This window comes from Salmo salar, chromosome ssa02 (genome assembly GCF_905237065.1).
Source record: "Salmo salar chromosome ssa02, Ssal_v3.1, whole genome shotgun sequence".
NCBI lineage: Eukaryota > Metazoa > Chordata > Actinopteri > Salmoniformes > Salmonidae > Salmo > Salmo salar.
The window spans coordinates 74,128,777-74,149,102 of NC_059443.1; the positions used below are offsets into that span (position 1 = coordinate 74,128,777).

Below are 20,326 nucleotides of genomic sequence, written 5' to 3' on the forward strand. Positions count from 1 at the left end.
ATGTGTGTGTGAAAAATCTGACTCATAGACAGAATGTAAAGAGTCTACTGCAGACAGTGAGCTGTGTAGGCTAGTTAGTACAGTACAACCCTCTGGTTGATCACGACTCTGCTGCAGTCAATACTGCTCTGCCTTTCTGTCTGACGCACTCACACACACAAGCACACACACTTTCACTCTCTTTCTCCACCATTCCCTCTCTCTCTCTTTCTCTCGCTCTCTATTTCTGTCTGTAGGACTCATGAAATGTGTTATGCAATAAAGTCAATGAAGTCAAGTCCCTGACTCAATGTCCTCTTACTCCCGCTCTCTCCTCTTCCGCCCCTAAAGGAGACGCACACTATAATACATGATCAAAAATGCTTTTTATTCATTTCAAAAAAATATATTTCACATTAGATTGAGACACACAATTGCACAACTTCTGCACATTTAGTAGGCTATTAGTAGTGTTCAAGTCCCTGGTGCAGATACTATTCACAGTCATATCTACATTTAGCAGAACGCATTTGTGGAAATCAAACATGATTGTTTTTCCTCGCTCCACACACCCTTATAAACCAGTCCTGTCTGTCTTTGGCTCCTTCACTGAATCTGACATTTCTCCAGCGGCTTGCCCGGCTTCCGTGCGGAGTTGGGGCCGAGGACTTGACGGAGATCACTACTGAAACTCGGCCGTCGTGCGAGTGGATACAGCGCCCCACACGGAGCCTTACAACCAGGCGCCTGGCTCCCTCTCCCGGCCACGCTGCCCTCCTTCAGCGCCTGATACGACCGAATCGAGACTTTACGGTGCTGCGACGGACTAGTTTCAGTTGGCAACCCGCCCCGTTTAGCCAGAGCCTCGAATACCTCCTCTAGATTAGTACGGTCTTTGGCAGAGGTCTCGAAGTAGGCGCAGTCCTCACCGAGGGCTCGGAGCACCTCTGCCCGGGAAAGTTCTCTCTCCGCTGGGGACAGGTCCACCTTGTTAGCGCAGACTACCGTGGGGACCCCTGCGCTCTGGCCCAGCCTGGTGGGCTTGAGGAGCTTGGTCTTGGCCGCGAGGATCTCAGTGCGCAGGGCACACACCTCCTCGAAAGAGCTCCTGTCGTCCAGGGTGAAGACCAGAAGGAATATGTCACCTATACAGAACACAGGAGGAGACCGAAATATTATAGCCTATTATAGCCTATATTTTCATTAGCCGACATTGTCATATTCTCATTAGCAATATGAACTGAAGTTCCTTCTGGGATAAATATTATATTATGTTTTATTCTATTCTATATGCTATTCTATCCATAATGTATACGTCAATATACACATATTTATATTATCTCTCAATCGTTTAAAAAGCAAGCATGTCTACTTGGACTTATACACACACCACAAAGAGACACTTATTCATTTGCATGCATTTACATCTTTAACACTGCGATAACAAAAACTATTGAGGCACCTCCAGCACCCTCCAACATAGAGACCATGATAAGGACTCCCGTTATAGCCTACATTCCCATTACGCACCGGTTAGTATGGAGAGCCTGCGTTTCGCCGGGAAGCTCCTCTCTCCAGAGGCGTCCAGTACGTCGATCTGATACGTCTCCCCGCGGATGTGGAACATTTTCCGGAGGAAATCCTCGGAGGTGGGCTGGTACTCCTCCGCGAAGCCGTCCCAGAGGTACCGTCGCAGGATTGAAGTCTTGCCCACCCGGGGCGCACCCAGAACCACGATGCGCCTGCAGTTCTGTGGCTTGGTGGAGCTCAGCGGGTCCTGCCGAGAGTCCTGGGCGAGCCTTGGGTCGTCCTCGCCGAGCTGACGGAGCCGGATCTGCCCCTGGAGAACCAGAGTAGATAGCTGGTCCAGTGGCGACCTCTTGCAAGAGTGCCCATCGGAGGGAGGTGGAAGCCAGCTAGCTGTGCTTGGGGACCGCACCACCCTCCCCTTCTTTTCCTGGTGCTTCCACTGAGACGTGGCCATTTTAAGGAAACCCATGCTGGCTTTGAGCCCCGGTGAGTTCAGGTGCTGGGTTGCGTTTTTGTATGCCAGCAGGACCTTGGAGGAGCCGGGGCTCAGGGCTCTGGTCCCGGGGAACTGAGAAGGTTCAGCCCGCTGATGGGCGACGGGCATGTTGGTTGTGGTGGTCGGTGGGCTAGTGGAGGAGTTACCTTTTACCTCCATAATGTTGTCTCACTTAAGTGGCATGTGAAATGTAGCCTATGATAGCCTGTAGGGCAGTGTGGATGCCTGGGTGGATCCTGTAATATTCCAACCTGTGAGGTTTGGACACTACATGTGGTCCTCGTGACACCTGTGGGTTTGCGCACGTCTAGTCTGGGTGGTACAGAAACAGATGTCTTTTGGTGTTGTTTTTATACACATGCATGCGCCTAGCTCGTCCGCGTCACACGGCACGGGTCATCTGCTCGTCTCTCCCTACAGCTAGTTGCCAGAACTGCAGATTGACAGAAGCAGAGAGATTGTTATGTTCTCCGGGAGAACACGGAATGTTCGCTGATTCTGGAACAATGGAAGTGGCCAGGCCCAGTTCTACTTCAAGGTGCACGGCCAAGACAGGCATTTTGGTTTTTTTGCGTACGTTGTGGTGGTTGGATAAATTGAGGCTATGGGAGATTGTGATGATCTGGTGTTTTTAATTCAATATCAACATACAAATAAGCCATATGTATTTGTTTACCTACTGCTGGCACACGGTGACACATCTGGCCCTTAGCCTTTTTGTATGAGCAAAAATAAGCCTTATAAGGCTATTCATTATTGGCCAGATCAATGTCATTTTCTTTACTTTTCATTACATTTTGTGATGAAATAGTCCAACAAATAAAGGCCTAATGTATTGAGGAACAAAGCATGAGAGCACCGTCAACACATATATATATATATACGAGCATCACCAAAGTGCCATAGTTGCAATTTTATACAAATAGTATGTGTTACTTTGTGCTGCCGACTGCCTAGAATTAGGCTTGATTAATTTTCTTCGAGGGAAATTCTTATTCGGCGCTGTTGGATTTGACTGTTGTCCGACAGAAAGTGAGCATCCCTTTAAGAGCAACCAAGCGTCCGTTGCCATGGGTACAGCGAGGCAGCGGGGAGAAAGAGACATGAATGACAAGGCTAGATGCTTGCTATCAAAAGTTTACTCAACGACGAAGTTGCTTTTGTATACATTTTATAAATGTCACTGTTTAGGGACAATTGTAACTTTCTTGTCTCCCTGCGTGACACCAATTAACTTTAGCTAAAACGACTCACTCAGCTGCCGAGTTGACTAACTAGCTAGGCTACAACTAACTAGCTAGGCTACAACTAACTAACGTTACCTTAGCTAGCCTGTTAGGGCTAGGGGGCAGTATTGACACGGCTGGATAAAAAACATACCCGATTTAATCTGGTTACCACTCCTACCCAGTAACTAGAATATGCATATACTTATTACATATGGATAGAAAACACCCTAAATTTTCTAAAACTGTTTGAATGGTGTCTGTGAGTATAACAGAACTCAAATGGCAGGTCAAAACCTGAGAGATTCCTTTACAGGAAGTGGCCTGTCTGACCATTTCTTGAACCTCTTTTCCATCTCTATCATTTACTAAGGATCTCTGCTCTAACGTGACACTTCCTACGTCGTCCATAGGCGCTCAGAGCCCGGGAAAAAACAGAATGTCGTCATTCCAGCCCCAGGCTGAAACACATTATCGCCTTTCTCAAGTGTCCGACACTGGGTTTATGCGCGTGACCCGACCGCCCCCGCCTTTGGGATTTTTTCCTCTGTTTGCCGAAAAGGAGATTCCCTGTCGGAATATTATCGCTTTTCTACGAGAAAAATGGCGTAAAAATTGATTTTAAACAGCGGTTGACATGCTTCGAAGTACGGTAATGGAATATTTAGAATTTTATTGTCACGAATTGCGCCATGCGCGCGACACTTCTTTACCATTTCGGATAGTGTCTGGAACGCACGAACAAAACGCCGCTATTCGGATATAACGATGGATTATTTTGGACCAAACCAACATTTGTTATTGAAGTAGCAGTCCTGGGAGTGCATTCTGACGAAGACAACAAAAGGTAATCAAACTTTTATAATAGTAAATATGATTATGGTGAGTGCTAAACTTGCCGGGTGTCTAAATAGCGAGCCCGTGATGCCTGGGCTATGTACTTAGAATATTGCAAAATGTGCTTTCACCAAAAAGCTATTTTAAAATCGGACATATCGAGTGCATAGAGGAGGTCTGTATCTATAATTCTTAAAATAATTGTTATGCTTTTTGTGAACGTTTATCGTGAGTAATTTAGGGGTATGCTAGTTCTGAACGTCACATGCTAATGTAAAAAGCTGGTTTTTGATATAAATATGAACTTGATTGAACAAAACATGCATGTATTGTATAACATAATGTCCTAGGGTTGTCATCTGATGAAGATCATCAAAGGTGAGTGCTGCATTTAGCTGTCTTCTGGGTTTTGGTGACATTATATGCTGGCTTGAAAAATGGGTGTCTGATTATTTCTGGCTTGGTACTCTGCTGACATAATCTAATGTTTTGCTTTCGTTGTAAAGCCTTTTTGAAATCGGACAGTGTGGTTAGATTAACGAGAGTCTTGTCTTTAAATAGCTGTAAAATAGTCATATGTTTGAGAAATTGAAGTAATAGGATTTTTAAGGTTTTGAAAATCGCGCCACAGGCTGCCAGTGGCTGTTACGCAAGCGTCCCACCTAGCCCATAGAGGCTAGCCTAAGCATTGAAATGGCAAGTCTAGGCAAATCCACTGGCAAAACTCCCAAAAAGGAGGCGAGACCTCGGACCCCGCCAGGTATGTAGAATATAGCTAGCTAACATAGCTGTAATACTATTGCTAGCTAACTAAACACACACACACACACACACACACTTAACATTATCCTCCTGACCCCTCCCGTTCCTCTGTCTGTTCGTTAACGTTAGTCCATACGTGTGTTTGTGGGGGGGGATAGATAGTCATGAATCATGTAAACGAGAATTTGTTCTCAGTCAACTGAAATAAAATTAAAATAAAAAAGAGAGAGAAAGAAGAGAAATAAGGAACAAGACCTCCAATCTAATTTCCTGTCTTTACTCTGTAAAATACATTCTCGAGGCATAGGCGTGTATTTGTTTACGTGGGGCTCTGTCGTTGTGTTTGTGTTTATCTGTGTGTGTGTTTATTTTTGTGTGAACGCTGTTGTGTGTGTATGTTTATCTGTGTGTGTGATTGTTTTTGTGTTGATGCTTGTGTGTGTGTATGTACATTAACAGGATACAGTCACAAAGAGAGTGCATGTGGAGCCTCAGTATCCCCGTTGCCTTCCATTGTGTACCAAGGTCACCCACTATGAAGGATGAGACTCCTGCAGTTTTTCTTTTATCCCTTCTGTGGCCTTCTCTCACTCTCCGCAAGGTGCTACCCTCCTCTGAAAACCACACAGAATGCACCGAGCCTCAGAACAGGTGGCAGGGAGGGGGGGGGGGTAGAAGAAAAGGATAGAAAGCAAAAGGTAGAGAAGCAAAAGTTGTGGTCATGGTAACCAGGGGCAGACTCAAAAGATGAGCGGTGGATTGTGTGGTGGTCATGGTAACCAGGGTCAGACTAAAAAGATAAGCGGTGGGTTGTATGGTGGTCATGGTAACCAGGGACAGACTCTGTTGCAGTTGGAGCGCTGAGGACGGACAGAATTGCGTAACTATGTGTGTGTGTGTGTGTGTGTGTGTGTGTGTGTGTGTGTGTGTGTGTGTGTGTATGGATATTCTGCTCCACTCTTTCTCTCATGGTCAGGAGGTGAGTGATGTGATGTAACAATAGCGTTGCTAACAGCAAATAATGGTCTTAATTTCAGATGTAGCCTGGTCTATGAGTTAGTGTTTGTTAAGTCTGATGCTGTTGGTTCAGTAGTTCAGATGTAGCCTGGTCTATGAGGTAGTGTTTGTTAAGTCTGATGCTGTTGGTTCAGTAGTTCAGATGTAGCCTGGTCTATGAGGTAGTGTTTGTTAAGTCTGATGCTGTTGGTTCAGTAGTTCAGATGTAGCCTGGTCTATGAGGTAGTGTTTGTTAAGTCTGATGCTGTTGGGTCAGTAGTTCAGATGTAGCCTGGTCTATGAGGTAGTGTTTGTTAAGTCTGATGCTGTTGGGTCAGTAGTTCAGATGTAGCCTGGTCTATGAGCTAGTGTTTGTTAAGTCTGATGCTGTTGGTTCAGTAGTTCAGATGTAGCCTGGTCTATGAGCTAGTGTTTGTTAAGTCTGATGCTGTTGGTTCAGTAGTTCAGATGTAGCCTGGTCTATGAGCTAGTGTTTGTTAAGCCTGATGCTGTTGGTTCAGTAGTTCAGATGTAGCCTGGTCTATGAGTTAGTGTTTGTTAAGTCTGATGCTGTTGGTTCAGTAGTTGGCTGTATGTGTCATCACTGGAAACTTGGTTTTCCCCATATGAGTGCAAGCCAAAACAAATACATTCAGAAATGGGGAAGCTTGGTTTATTATTCCGAATTTGAACAGGTGCCATGTTGGCCCCATGTGCTTGCAATGAAACAGTTGGTTCTCTCCTCTCCTCATCCTGTCCTCTCATTTCCAGAGAAGAAACGTCTGAAAGTGTCAGAGGATTTCTAGTCGTGTCTGAGTGAAGAGCAGCCTCAGAGCCCCACTCTTAAAGGAGAGGACATCCAGGCCCTGGCCATCAGACCTGAGGACCTGGAGAAGGTGTGTGTGTGCATCTGTACATAATGTGTGTGTGTGTGTGTGTGTACATAATGTGTGTGTACATAATGTGTATATGTGTGTGTGTGTGTGTGTGTGTGTGTGTGTGTGTGTGTGTGTGTGTGTGTGTGTGTGTACGTAACGTGTGTGTATGCATACATGACGTCCACGTCATCAGCGACGGGGGAGCAGTTAATGTTGGAGATTAACTGGGCCGATTTTTCCACCTTGCCGGCTCGGGGTTCGAAGTAGCAACTTTATAGTGACTGTCCCAGCGCTGTAATCGCTTGGCTACCTGCCACCATTGTGTGTGTGTGTGTGTGTGTGTGTGTGTGTGTGTGTGTGTGTACGTCCATAGTTGCGGGTGCCCCAGCCCCCTAAAGAACCCCAGAAGCCTGCAGCAGTGACCCGAGTGCTGGTGCGTAAGACCCGCCCACCTGATGACATCAGAAAGGGGGTGAGGGTAGCGGTGGCCCGCCCCCTGGCCCAGGACACCACCACACAGCCACTGGACTACACAGGTGAGCTGGCTACACTGCCCCTTCTGTCCGGAGGTGTGGAGTACAGGTGGGGTGTATCACGGTTGTGGTCACTCAACACAATACAGTGGTCACCAATCCTGGTCCTAGAGAGTTACCGGGGTGTGTGGGATTCTAGAGTCTGTGATTAGTTCAATCAGGTGTGTGGGATTCTCAAGTCCGTGATTAGTTCAATCAGGTGTGTTTTAGAGCTGGGCTGGTGCAAAAGCCTGCAACACACTGTAGCCATCCAGGACCAGGTTTCTGTGACCAGTGGTGTAGGTATCCAGGACCAGGTTTCTGTGACCAGCGGTGTAGACATCCAGGACCAGGTTTCAGTGACCAGCGGTGTAGCCATCCAGGACCAGGTTTCTGTGACCAGCGGTGTAGGTATCCAGGACCAGGTTTCTGTGACCAGCGGTGTAGACATCCAGGTATTCCCTAACTGGTGTACGTGCAATGCCGTCGGGGCTATACATTTGGGTGAGGTTTTTTTCTCGCCTGAGTAGCCTCGTTACACTGCCAAAAAAAAATGTAACCATCTAGTGTTCGGCGAAATAACAACACAATGTTGGTAGCCTAGTCAAATAATTAACATCCAATCACATTAACCGTTACTCTCTCGCGGGAATTCCACTAACGGTCAGTATGTAGGCAAACGTAGCTGCTGCTCATGTTGGTATCTGTACTGATGGCATAGTGGAGTGGTAACGTGCGTGCAAGCAGTTGCTCCCGACGCCACTTGGGTAAACTGCAGTTTCCACCGAGAGGCTCTTGCTGCCAAGGGAATGCCTGACAACTTGAAAGACATTTTGGACACTACAGTGAAAATGGTTAACTTTGTTAAAACAAGGCCGCTGAACTCTCGTTTATTTTCTGCACTATGCAATGATATGGGCAGCGACCATGTAACGCTTTTACAACATACAGAAGTGCGCTGGTTATCAAGGGGCAAAGTATTGACACGTTTTTTTGAATTGAGAGATGAGCTTAAAGTTTTTATTACTGACCATAATTTTCACTTGTCTGACCGCTTGCGTGATGATGAGTTTCTCACACGACTGGCCTATCTGGGTGATGTTTTTTCTCGCCTGAATGATCTGAATCTAGGATTACAGGAACTCTTCGCAACTATGTTCAATGTACAGGACAAAATTGAGGCTATGATTAAGAAGTTGGTGTTCTTCTCTGTCTGCAATAACAAGGACAATTCAGGTCTTTCCATCATTGTATGATTTTTTTGTGTGCAAATGAACTCAAGCTTACAGACAATGTCAAATGTGATATAGCTAAGCACCTGAGTGATTTGGGTGTGCAATTACACAGGTACTTTCCTGAAACGGATGACACAAACAACTGGATTCGTTATCCCTTTCATGCCCTGCATCCAGTCCACTTACCGATATCTGAACAAGAGAGCCTCATCGAAATTGCAACAAGCGGTTCTGTGAAAATTGAATTGAATCAGAAGCCACTGCCAGATTTCTGGATTGGGCTGCGCTCAGAGTATCCTGTCTTGGCAAATCGTGCTGTTAAGACACTGATGCCCTTTGCAACCACGTACCTATGTGAGAGTGGATTCTCGGCCCTCACTAGCATGAAAACTAAATACAGGCACAGACTGTGTGTGGAAAATGATTTAAGACTGAGACTCTCCAATACAACCCAACATTGCAGAGTTATGTGCATCCTTTCAAGCACACCCTTCTCATTAACCTGTGGTTAGTTTTATATGTAAGATGGCTAAATAAAGAGCAAAATTATTGATTATTATTATATTATTATTTGTGCCCTGGTCCTATAAGAGCTCTTTGTCACTTCCCACGAGCCGGGTTGTGACAAAAACTCACACTCATTCTTATGTTTAATAAATGTATCGTATAGTGTGTGTGTGTGGCAGGCTTACAATGATGGCAAAAAAACAACATTTGCGAGTGCGCTGACCCTGGTGCTAGAGGGGGTACGCAGCTGGAGGTTGAGTGTTTGAAGGGGTACGGGACTATGAAACGGTTGGGAACCACTGGTGAAGACAAACAAGGAAAGGGGCTCAGAAATGAATGTCGAAAATCCACTTCACCTTTATATTCTTGTTCATGTGCAGTTCATCTGTTTTGACAGTTATTTAGTAACCTAGAATGTTATCATTCATCCTCATGCTGTGTAGAACTAGTGGTGCTGTCTGTCGTTATGTTGTGTGCTCTTCAGTGGAGGCTGGTGAGGGGAGGACGGCTCATAATAATGGCTGGAAGGGAGTCACTAGAATGGTATCAAACACATAAAAGATGTGGTTGATACGGTTCCATTCACTCCATTCCAGCCATTATTATGAGCCGTCCTCCCCTCACCAGCCTCCACTGGTGCTCTTCTATGTTGTATTTCTACTCTCCTGCCTACGTAATGGCCCCCCGTGGGATGAATCAACTATTTACAATTTGAATTTGAATCGTGTTTTGTGTAGTTAATGGAGAGGTGATGTTGACGTGATGTTGCGGTGTGGTTTTGTCAGGACCGGGGGGACCTCGCTTCGACGCCCAGGGGATGGTCCTCCCCCACAGCATTCTGGGTAGTCTGGAGGACTTCAGGACAGAGATGCAGGCCAGGGGAGAGACTGAGGTGAGAGAAGATACCATGGTTGAAAATCCCTTCTAACAAAAATAATGGTTTTGGTTATAATTCTCTGTTCTCTGCTGCCAATGACTGGAACGAACTACAAAAATCTCTGAAACTGGAAACACTTATCTCCCTCACTAGCTTTAAGCACCAGCTGTCAGAGCAGCTCACAGATCACTGCACCTGTACATAGCCCATCTATAATTTAGCCCAAACTACTACCTCTTCCCCTACTGTATTTATTTATTTTATTTATTTTGCTCCTTTGCACCATATTATTTATATTTTATCTTTGAACTTTCTTCAAACTACAAATCTACCATTCCAGTGTTTTTCTTGCTATACTTTATTTACTTTGCTACCATGGCATTTTTTTGCCTTTACCTCCCTTATCTCACATCATTTGCTCACATTGTATATAGTCTTATTTTTTTTTTTATTATTTTTTTTTATTCTACTGCATCATTGATTGTATGTTGTTTTACTCCATGTGTAACTCTGTGTTTTTGTATGTTGTCGAACTGCTTTGCTTTATCTTGGCCAGGTCGCAATTGTAAATGAGAACTTGTTCTCAACTTGCCTACCTGGTTAAATAAAGGTGAAATAAATAAAATAAAAATAAAATAAATAATGCTCTTCAATCAATGTTACAATGACAATGTTTCTCTCTCTATCTCTCTTTCTCTCTGATGGGTTCTGACTCTTAACTTGAAATATTGTTAACCTTTCCCTCCCCCGTATCTCTCTCTCCGAGAGCCGTCTCCCAGGTGTTGGGGGGTCAGAGGGGTGCAGAGAGACCCCCTCCAGTCCTCAGGGGTCAGAGAGACATCCAGAGCCACGCCCTGCAGCACTGGCACACACATATGACCCAGAGACGACACCAGCAGGACCTTATCTCCAGTAGGTCTAACAGAACTACAACTACCACATAAAGGACTACAACTACCATCAGCATTATCTCTCTCTTTCTCTTTTCTCCCATCTCCCTCTCTCTCTTTTCTCTTTCTCTTCTCTTTTCTCTTCTCTTTTCTCTTCTCTCTCTCTCTCTCTCTCTCTCTCTCTCTCTCTCTCTCTCTCTCTCTCTCTCTCTCTCTCGACTTGCTCCAGAAGCCAGTAGAGAGGCTGTTGATGAACCAGTCCAACCGTTTCAGAGAGACTCAGGAGCAGAGAGAACTGATCACCCGAGGCCTGCCAGCCATACATTCTGGACAGGTAGGAGTCACCTGGAGGGGGGTGTCTATTGCTACTCTAGCCATTTAGAACTAACCTGTGTGTGTGTTGCCAGGGTTACCGTGTAGGCAGTGAGTTCTGGAGCCTCCCTCAGAGGTTTGGTGATGAGCTGAGTGGTATCTCAGCCACCCAGACACAGAGAGGACAGCAGGAACCTGTCACACACATCGCACAGCCACACAGCATCCGCATGGAGTCAGGTAAACACATACACACATCTCACAGCCACACAGCATCCACATGGAGTCAGGTAAACACATACACACATCTCACAGCCACACAGCATCCGCATGGAGTCAGGTAAACACATACACACATCTCACAGCCACACAGCATCCACATGGAGTCAGGTAAACACATACACACATCTCACAGCCGCACAGCATCCGCATGGAGTCAGGTAAACACATACACACATCTCACAGCCACACAGCATCCACATGGAGTCAGGTAAACACACACAGAATGAATGCAGATACACACACACATCTCACAGCCACACAGCATCCGCATGGAGTCAGGTAAACACATACACACATCTCACAGCCACACAGCATCCGCATGGAGTCAGGTAAACACATACACACATCTCACAGCCACACAGCATCCGCATGGAGTCAGGTAAACACATACACACATCTCACAGCCACACAGCATCTGCATGGAGTCAGGTAAACACACACAGAATGAATGCAGATACACACACACACACGCACACATATGAATGAATGCACTCATGCACACCCACACGAATGAACACAAATCAAAAACAGACACACACACACACACACACATACGAATGAACGCACACACACAGACAGTTTCTAAAATAAAGAACCCCTCATTGTGTGTTGTAGGTAATGTTCTCCCAGAGACCTGTGGTTCACCTAGCAGGACCTGGGACCAGAGTCTCTATCTGCAGCACCGACGACATGAGCTCAGAGATGTTCTCAAAGACCTGGACTTCAACCATCCTGTAAGACTCACACACACACAACACACGCACGGCATGGCACCTCACGACACACAGACGCACAGCATTCCAAGTTTCTCCACAGGGAGATGAACTGATTTTTGTACGGTTAAGTTGAGTCATTCATTCTGAATGGTTAAGGTAATGATTAAGGTTTGCCTGGGGACATGGACACACACATCTACCACATAACTTTGACATCACTACGCTACGACAACCCTAAAACATTAAATACACTCTACCTCACTCCATAATACTGTTTACCTCACTCCACAATACTGTCTACCTCACTCCACAATACTCTATACCTCATCTTGGCAATACTCTTTAATTCACTCCACAATACTATTTACCTCACTCCACAATACTTTCTACCTCACTCCACAATACTCTAAACCTCACTCCACAATACTGTCTACCTCACTCCAATACTGTCTCCCTCCACTCCACAATACTCTCTACCTCACTCCACAATACTTTATACCTCACTCCACATTACTTTGTACCTCACTCCACAATACTTTATACCTCACTCCACAATACTGTCTACCTCACTCCACAATACTCTCCACCTCACTCCACAATACTTTATACCTCACTCCACAATACTGTCTACCTCACTCCACAATACTCTATACCTCACTCCACAATACTTTATACCTCACTCCACAATACTCTCTACCTCACTCCACAATACTTTATACCTCACTCCACAATACTCTCTACCTCACTTCACAATACTTTATATCTCACTCCACAATGCTGTCTACCTCACTCCACAATACTTTATACCTCACTCCACAATACTCTATACCTCACTCCACAATACTGTCTATCTCACTCCACAATACGTTATACCTCACTCCACAATACTGTCTACCTCACTCCACAATACTGTCTCACTCACTCCACAATACTCTATACATCACTCCACAATACTTTATACCTCACTCCACAATACTCTCTACCTCACTCCACAATACTCCTGTGTCACGATTCCCACCGACGGTGGCGCCCCCTCCTGCTCGGGTGGCGCTCGGCGGTCGTCGTCACCGGCCTATTAGCTGCCACTGATTCCCTTTTTTGGTTTTCCCTTGTTTTGGTTTTGTGCACCTGTGGTTAGTTTGGTTAATTAGCGGGGCTATTTATTTTGGCTGGTCCGCTTCCGTGTTGTGCGGGATTGTTTTGTTGCTGACGGCTCATTGTTCGTGTCGGCGCTGTGTTACGCCGTGTGTGTTTTCTCCCCTGTGTTTGGGAGTATTTTTTTGGTGTGTGTGTGTAAATTAAATACGCCACTACCATGTGCTCGCTGCTTCCTGTGCCTCATTCCTTCACCACGACTACCAAACCGTTACAGAATCCCGCACCCCAAAAAGGCATGGAATCAGCAGGAGCAGCGGCCACCCTTCTTCCCTCGACGGAGGAACGCGTCCTCCACCACACTACGGTCCTCCACCGCATCGGATCCACGATGGACCAGATGATGGAGAGGATGGACCGATGGGAGAGAAGTGGTCTCCTCTCTCCACCTCCGGCTCCTCCGATGCAGCCACCTCCTCCTCCCACTAGGTCTGGCTCTGGCGCGCTTCGTTTGGCGCTCCCGAGGGAGTATGATGGGGCGGCGGCTGGATGCCAGGGATTTCTGCTCCAGTTCGAGCTGTACCTGGCCACCGTCAGACCGGCTCCCTCGGGAGAGGAGAGCGTGAGTGCCCTCGTTTCATGCCTGACGGGCCGAGCTCTGGAGTGGGCTAATGCGGTCTGGAATGGTCCAGACTCGGCGAGGGACCACTATCCAGGAACGGCTGTTCCACCTCAGGCAGGAGACGAGGAGCGCTCAGGACTTCGCGTTGGAGTTCAGGACCTTGGCTGCTGGGGCGGGGTGGAACGACAGGGCCCTCATAGACCACTACCGATGCAGTCTCCGGGCGGACGTCCGCAGGGAGCTGGCCTGTCGAGACACCGCTCTATCCCTGGACGAGCTCATCGACATGTCCATTCGTCTGGAGAATCTGCTGGCTGCCCGCGGGCGTTCGGAGAGGGTCCTGCCCGTTCCACCTCCGTGCACCCCCGCCCCTACCCCTATGGAGGTAGGGGGGGCCGTGCCAAGGGGCGCCGGAGGAGCTGGCTCCTCCTGCACCAGCTGTGGTCGGAGAGGACACACGGCCGACCGGTGCTGGAGGAGCCAGTCTGGGAGTCGAGAGGGCAGGCAGAACACTTCTCGGTCACCCCAGGTAAGTCGGCACCAGATTCACCCAGAACCCCCTGTTGGTCACGTGTTCTTACCTGTTTTGTTTTAAAAAAAATGTCCCTCTTCCCAGCATAGGGCGCTAGTCGATTCAGGCGCAGCTGGGAACTTTATGGATCGTGGACTTGCCATCAAGCTGGGCATTCCGCGGGTGCCGATAGATCCCCCCTTCCCCGTGCACTCCCTAGATAGCCGACCATTAGGGTCAGGGCTAGTCAGGGAGTCTACGGTGCCACTGGACATGGTAACGCAGGGGAATCATAAGGAACGCATTCGTTTTTCCTTATTGATTCGCCTGCGTTTCCGGTGGTGCTGGGGGTCCCCTGGCTGGCTGGTCACAATCCCCGTATTTTGTGGAAACAGGGGGTTCTCCAGGGGTGGTCAGAGGAGTGTTCAGGGAGGTGTCTAGGAGTTTCCATAGGTGCCACGTCGGTGGAGAGTCCAGACCAGGTGTCCACCGTGCGCATTCCCCCTGAATACGCCGATTTGGCGAATGCTTTATGTAAAAAGAGGGCGACTAAATTACCACCCCATCGACAGGGGATTTTGCGATAGATCTCCAGGTTAACGCTGCGCTTCCCAAGAGTCACGTGTACCCCTTGTCACAGTGGCGGCTATGGAGACATATGTCACGGAATCCCTGGGACAGGGGTACATTCGGCCCTCCATCTCACCCGCCTCCTCGAGTTTCTTTTTTGTGAAGAAAAAGGAGGGAGGTCTGCGTCCGTGCATTGATTACAGAGGTCTAAACGCTATCACGGTGGGGTTTAGTTACCCACTACCTCTCATCGCTACGGCGGTGGAATCATTTCACGGAGCAAAGTTCTTCACAAAACTGGATCTCAGGAGCACGTATAACCTGGTGCGTATCAAGAAGGGAGACGAGTGGAAAACCGCCTTTAGTACCACATCGGGCCATTATGAGTACCTTGTCATGCCGTATGGGTTGAAAAATGCTCCAGCCGTCTTTCAATCCTTTGTTGACAAGATTCTCAGGGACCTGCACGGGCAGGGCGTGATTGTCTATATCGATGACATTCTGACATATTCCGCCACCCGCTCCGCGCATGTGTCCCTGGTGCGCAAGGTGCTTGGTAGACTGCTGGAGCATGACCTATACGTTAAGGCTGAGAAATGTGTGTTTTCCAAACGAGCCGTTTCCTTTCTGGGTTATCGCATTTCCACCACGGGGGTGGTGATGGAGTGTGACCGCGTTAAGGCCGTGCGTAATTGGCCGACTCCAACCACGGTGAAGGAAGTGCAGCGGTTCTTAGGCTTTGCCAATTACTACCGGAGGTTTATCCGGGGTTTTGGCCAGGTAGCGGCTCCCATTACCTCACTGCTGAAGGGGGGGCCGGTGCGTTTGCGATGGTCTACGGAGGCGGACGGAGCCTTCAAGAAGTTGAAGACGATGTTCACCGACGCACCCGTGTTGGCGCACCCGGACCCGTCTCTAGCATTCATAGTGGAGGTGGACGCATCCGAGGCTGGGGTGGGTGCCGTGCTATCACAGCGCTCGGGTATGCCATCGAAACTCCGCCCCTGCGCTTTCTTTTCGAAGAAGCTCAGCTCGGCGGAGCATAACTATGATGTGGGGGACAGGGAGTTGCTAGCGGTGGTAAAAGCCTTGAGGGTGTGGCGGCACTGGCTTGAGGGGGCTAAGCACCCCTTTCTCATCTGGACCGACCACCGAAACCTGGAGTACATCCGGGCAGCGAGGAGACTGAATCCATGTCAGGCAAGGTGGGCCATGTTCTTCGCCCGGTTTAGGTTCACTATCTCCTATAGACCGGGTTCCCTGAACACTAGAGCCGACGCGCTGTCCCGTCTCTATGACACGGAGGACCGGCCCATCGATCCGACTCCCATCATTCCAGCGTCTAGGCTGGTGGCGCCGGTGGTATGGGAGGTGGACGCGGACATCGAGCGGGCATTAGTGTTGGAACCTGCGCCTGCGCAGGTTCCCGTGGGTCGCATGTATGTGCCGCTCGGTGTTCGTGATCGATTGATTCGATGGAGCGGCTGGGGGTCTTGGCTGGGGGTCTCGCTCATTGTTCGTGTCGGCGCTGTGTTACGCCGTGTGTGTTTTCTCCCCTGTGTTTGGGAGTATTTGTTTGGTGTGTGTGTGTAAATTAAATACGCCACTACCCTGAGCTCGCTGCTTCCTGTGCCTCATTCCTTCACCACGACTACCAAACCGTTACATCCTGCTAGCTGAATAAGTTTTGCCTCACTATAAATACAGTGTTAATTTATTTCCACTTCAAAGACCTTCCTACACACCACTAAATAGCCTACTCTAACCACTCCACCTCCTCCACAAACCCCCATCCTTCCCTGTTCCCTCCCCGCTCAGGGTGAGCTGCCCTAACTCTTGATGTCCTGAATACGTTTAATGACAGTGTACAAGTTAACAGAGAGAGAGGCACACTGTGTGTCTGATGTGGATGTCCTGTACACTCCTGATCCGTTCAGAACATGACACACACACACACACACACACACACAACTTGTACGGTTAATGAAGCGTGTACCCAGTGCCTGCCCATACATACATTTACATTTACATTTAAGTCATTTAGCAGACGCTCTTATCCAGAGCGACTTACAAAATGGTGCATTCACCTTATGATATCCAGTGGAACAACCACTTTACAATAGTGCATCTAAATCTTTTAAGGGGGGGTTAGAAGGATTACTTTATCCTATCCTAGGTATTCCTTAAAGAGGTGGGGTTTCAGGTGTCTCCGGAAGGTGGTGATTGACTCCGCTGTCCTGGCGTCGTGAGGGAGCTTGTTCCACCATTGGGGTGCCAGAGCAGCGAACAGTTTTGACTGGGCTGAGCGGGAACTGTGCTTCCTCAGAGGTAGGGGGGCCAGCAGGCCAGTGGTGGATGAACGCAGTGCCCTTGTTTGGGTGTAGGGCCTGATCAGAGCCTGAAGGTATGGAGGTGCCGTTCCCTTCACAGCTCCGTAGGCAATCACCATGGTCTTGTAGCGGATGCGAGCTTCAACTGGAAGCCAGTGGAGAGAGCGGAGGAGCGGGGTGACGTGAGAGAACTTGGGAAGGTTGAACACCAGACGGGCTGCGGCGTTCTGGATGAGTTGTAGGGGTTTAATGGCACAGGCAGGGAGCCCAGCCAACAGCGAGTTGCAGTAATCCAGACGGGAGATGACAAGTGCCTGGATTAGGACCTGCGCCGCTTCCTGTGTGAGGCAGGGTCGTACTCTACGAATGTTGTAGAGCATGAACCTACAGGATCGGGTCACCGCCTTGATGTTAGTGGAGAACGACAGGGTGTTGTCCAGGATCACGCCAAGGTTCTTAGCACTCTGGGAGGAGGACACAAGGGAGTTGTCAACCGTGATGGCGAGATCATGGAACGGGCAGTCCTTCCCCAGGAGGAAGAGCAGCTCCGTCTTGCCGAGGTTCAGCTTGAGCTGGTGATCCGTCATCCACACGGATATGTCTGACAGACATGCAGAGATGCGATTCGCCGCCTGGTTATCAGAAGGGGGAAAGGAGAAGATTAATTGTGTGTCGTCTGCATAGCAATGATAGGAGAGACCATGTGAGGATATGACAGAGCCAAGTGACTTGGTGTATAGCGAGAATAGGAGAGGGCCTAGAACAGAGCCCTGGGGGACACCAGTGGTGAGAGCACGTGGTGCGGAGACAGATTCTCGCCACGCCACCTGGTAGGAGCGACCTGTCAGGTAGGACGCAATCCAAGCGTGGGCCGCGCCGGAGATGCCCAACTCGGAGAGGGTGGAGAGGAGGATCTGATGGTTCACAGTATCAAAGGCAGCAGATAGGTCTAGAAGGATGAGAGCAGAGGAGAGAGAGTTAGCTTTAGCAGTGCGGAGAGCCTCCGTGACACAGAGAAGAGCAGTCTCAGTTGAATGCCCAGTCTTGAAACACATAGAGTGACAGTGTTCAGGTCTGGTGGATTGGAACCCCAGAAGACATGACCAGTCTTGTTCTACTGTTCTACAACATAACAATAACCCTATCCCTGAGACAGTCCTGTTCTACAACATAACAATAACCCTATCACTGAGACAGTCCTGTTCTACAACATAACAATAACCATATCACTGAGACAGTCCTGTTCTACTGTTCTACAACATAACAATAACCCTATCACTGAGACAGCCCTGTTCTACAACATAACAATAACCATATCACTGAGACAGTCCTGTTCTAGAACATAACAATAACACTATCACTGAGACAGTCCAGGGGCCTGTTGCACAAAAGTAGAATTAAGACATCCGGGATAAATGACTCAGCTGAGCTCAATGAAGCCAAAACATGTGCGTCCAGGCTTAATTGGTTGCACAAAGACCAAGCCAGGATGAGCAGACACGGATTCATTAAGCCAGGTGAAACCAATCCTGGATAGGTGCGCGCTCACGGCTCACTCAAATAGACCCCGCCACAGATCACAGATTAACTGATTTACCATGGCAACTAGAGCCGCGTACTTTTCCCCGTCGGAAGCACAAATCCTCATGGAGGCATACGAGGAGGTAAAATATATAATTAAGAAGAAAGGCAACACCGCCACAGTGATAAAGCAAAGAGAAAAAGCGTGGCAAAGTATTGCAGACCGCCTGAATGCGTAAGTAGTGCACAATTACACAGTCACCGCTCCGCTGAAACATCACAATTACAATTCAAATATTTAATTCACATCTCCAAAAATGCAGTTGTACTGTAATTATGAAACGGTTAAATTTTTAATTGAAATGCACTGCAGATATGAGTGAAATTGTGTAAAGTAACTCCATCACACTGTATAAAGCTATGATAGATTTTTTGATATTTTTACTGAAAACAAGACAAAAATACCAAGTAATTTTTTGCAGTGTGACTCCATTAAATGTGTGTGTGTGTGTGTGTGTGTGTGTGTGTGTGTGTGTGTGTAGATTAAACATGAACGGGCCAAAACGGACATGGCAGCAGGTCAAAATCAAATACAAGAACATTCTGCAGAATGGTATGGTCCCTGACTAATATTTAACAAAGCACAAGCATATATTGTACCCAGAAGGTGCCTGCTCACACATTGTCTGTACTGTTTTAGCAGTGAAAAAGAATACCCACAGACAAGGCACGGGTGGTGGGTCACCAAAGGCTGACCTTACCCCAGCAGAGGACATGGCCTTGGAGCTAAATAAAGGCAGGCCCGTCTTAGAGGGGATCCCTGGGGGGAAAGAGACGAGCATAGGTTCCTCCCAAGATGCCACCCGCTTCATTCAAGGTATGTCCTTCCATCTCTACATGGGATACAACCACATTCATATTGAATCAATTTGGACTGTCTGACTTTGGTTTACCTATTGCCTTGCAGTGTCTGGCAGCACTGTGTTCCTGTTAGAGCCACCAGCACAAGCACCAGACGATGCTGATCCAGTGAGTACTCCATCAAAGGCATACTGTAGGCCTGGCATGTCTTGTCTACTAGCTTCAATATGAATCCGATTAAATGTGATAGGGTGAAGGCCCCAGTGCAGCAGCAACAGCACATGATGGAGACGATGATGAGGAGGAGACCATCTCTCTGGATTCCAGAAGGCATGAGGTATCATGTTAAGACTGTGAAAGTACTATTTACTCTACAATGGTGAGGAGTCCTCATCAAAATCAAAAAATCTAATTTCTTTTACAGGACCCAGATGCTATACAGTGGGAAAACCAGCCTGGCAACATAGTGCGTATTAATAAAAGGACACCACATCCTGCCAAATTCCAGCTGCGCTAATTGTATTGTGTTCACAGAGCTCACAAGCTATCAGAAAGTTGTATGGCAACCACCTCCGGCGCCAAATAGAACTGGCAGACATAGACATTCAGTACAAGAAGAAAAAGATGGAAAATCTTGCACTGGAGTCCGAAATAAAAAAGAGGACAATTAGGAAACTGGACCTTGAAATAAAAAACTTGAGAGGGAGGTGAGATATGCCTTCAATGTACACTGTATGCTAACTGTAACACAAATGTATTAATCATTATTTTTCTTTCCTCC

General features: G+C 47.7%; 2 protein-coding genes across 2 annotated transcripts in view; one reads left to right on the forward strand and one right to left on the reverse strand.

Annotated features, from left to right (window-relative positions):
- Positions 1 to 414: 414 nt before the first annotated feature.
- Positions 415 to 2,429, reverse strand: LOC106592601 (GTP-binding protein Rhes). Its single transcript, XM_014183941.2, has 2 exons — positions 1,510 to 2,429; positions 415 to 1,124 (listed from the first exon to the last, which is right to left on the reverse strand). Exons 1-2 carry the CDS (start codon positions 2,162 to 2,164, stop codon positions 586 to 588), a joined length of 1,194 nt encoding a protein of 397 aa, XP_014039416.2. The 5' UTR covers positions 2,165 to 2,429; the 3' UTR covers positions 415 to 585.
- A 2,273-nt stretch (positions 2,430 to 4,702) lies between these two features.
- The window catches only part of LOC106592609 (MYCBP-associated protein), a 29,930-nt gene continuing 14,306 nt past the window's right edge, over positions 4,703 to 20,326 (forward strand). Inside the window, exons 1-9 of the mRNA XM_045713282.1 lie at positions 4,703 to 4,828; positions 5,290 to 5,324; positions 6,633 to 6,722; positions 7,078 to 7,240; positions 9,744 to 9,850; positions 10,615 to 10,747; positions 10,944 to 11,059; positions 11,133 to 11,277; positions 11,935 to 12,053. Coding sequence (XP_045569238.1) covers positions 4,762 to 4,828; positions 5,290 to 5,324; positions 6,633 to 6,722; positions 7,078 to 7,240; positions 9,744 to 9,850; positions 10,615 to 10,747; positions 10,944 to 11,059; positions 11,133 to 11,277; positions 11,935 to 12,053 — 975 coding nt within the window. The 5' untranslated portion in view covers positions 4,703 to 4,761. The remainder of the gene's footprint in view (positions 4,829 to 5,289; positions 5,325 to 6,632; positions 6,723 to 7,077; positions 7,241 to 9,743; positions 9,851 to 10,614; positions 10,748 to 10,943; positions 11,060 to 11,132; positions 11,278 to 11,934; positions 12,054 to 20,326) is intronic.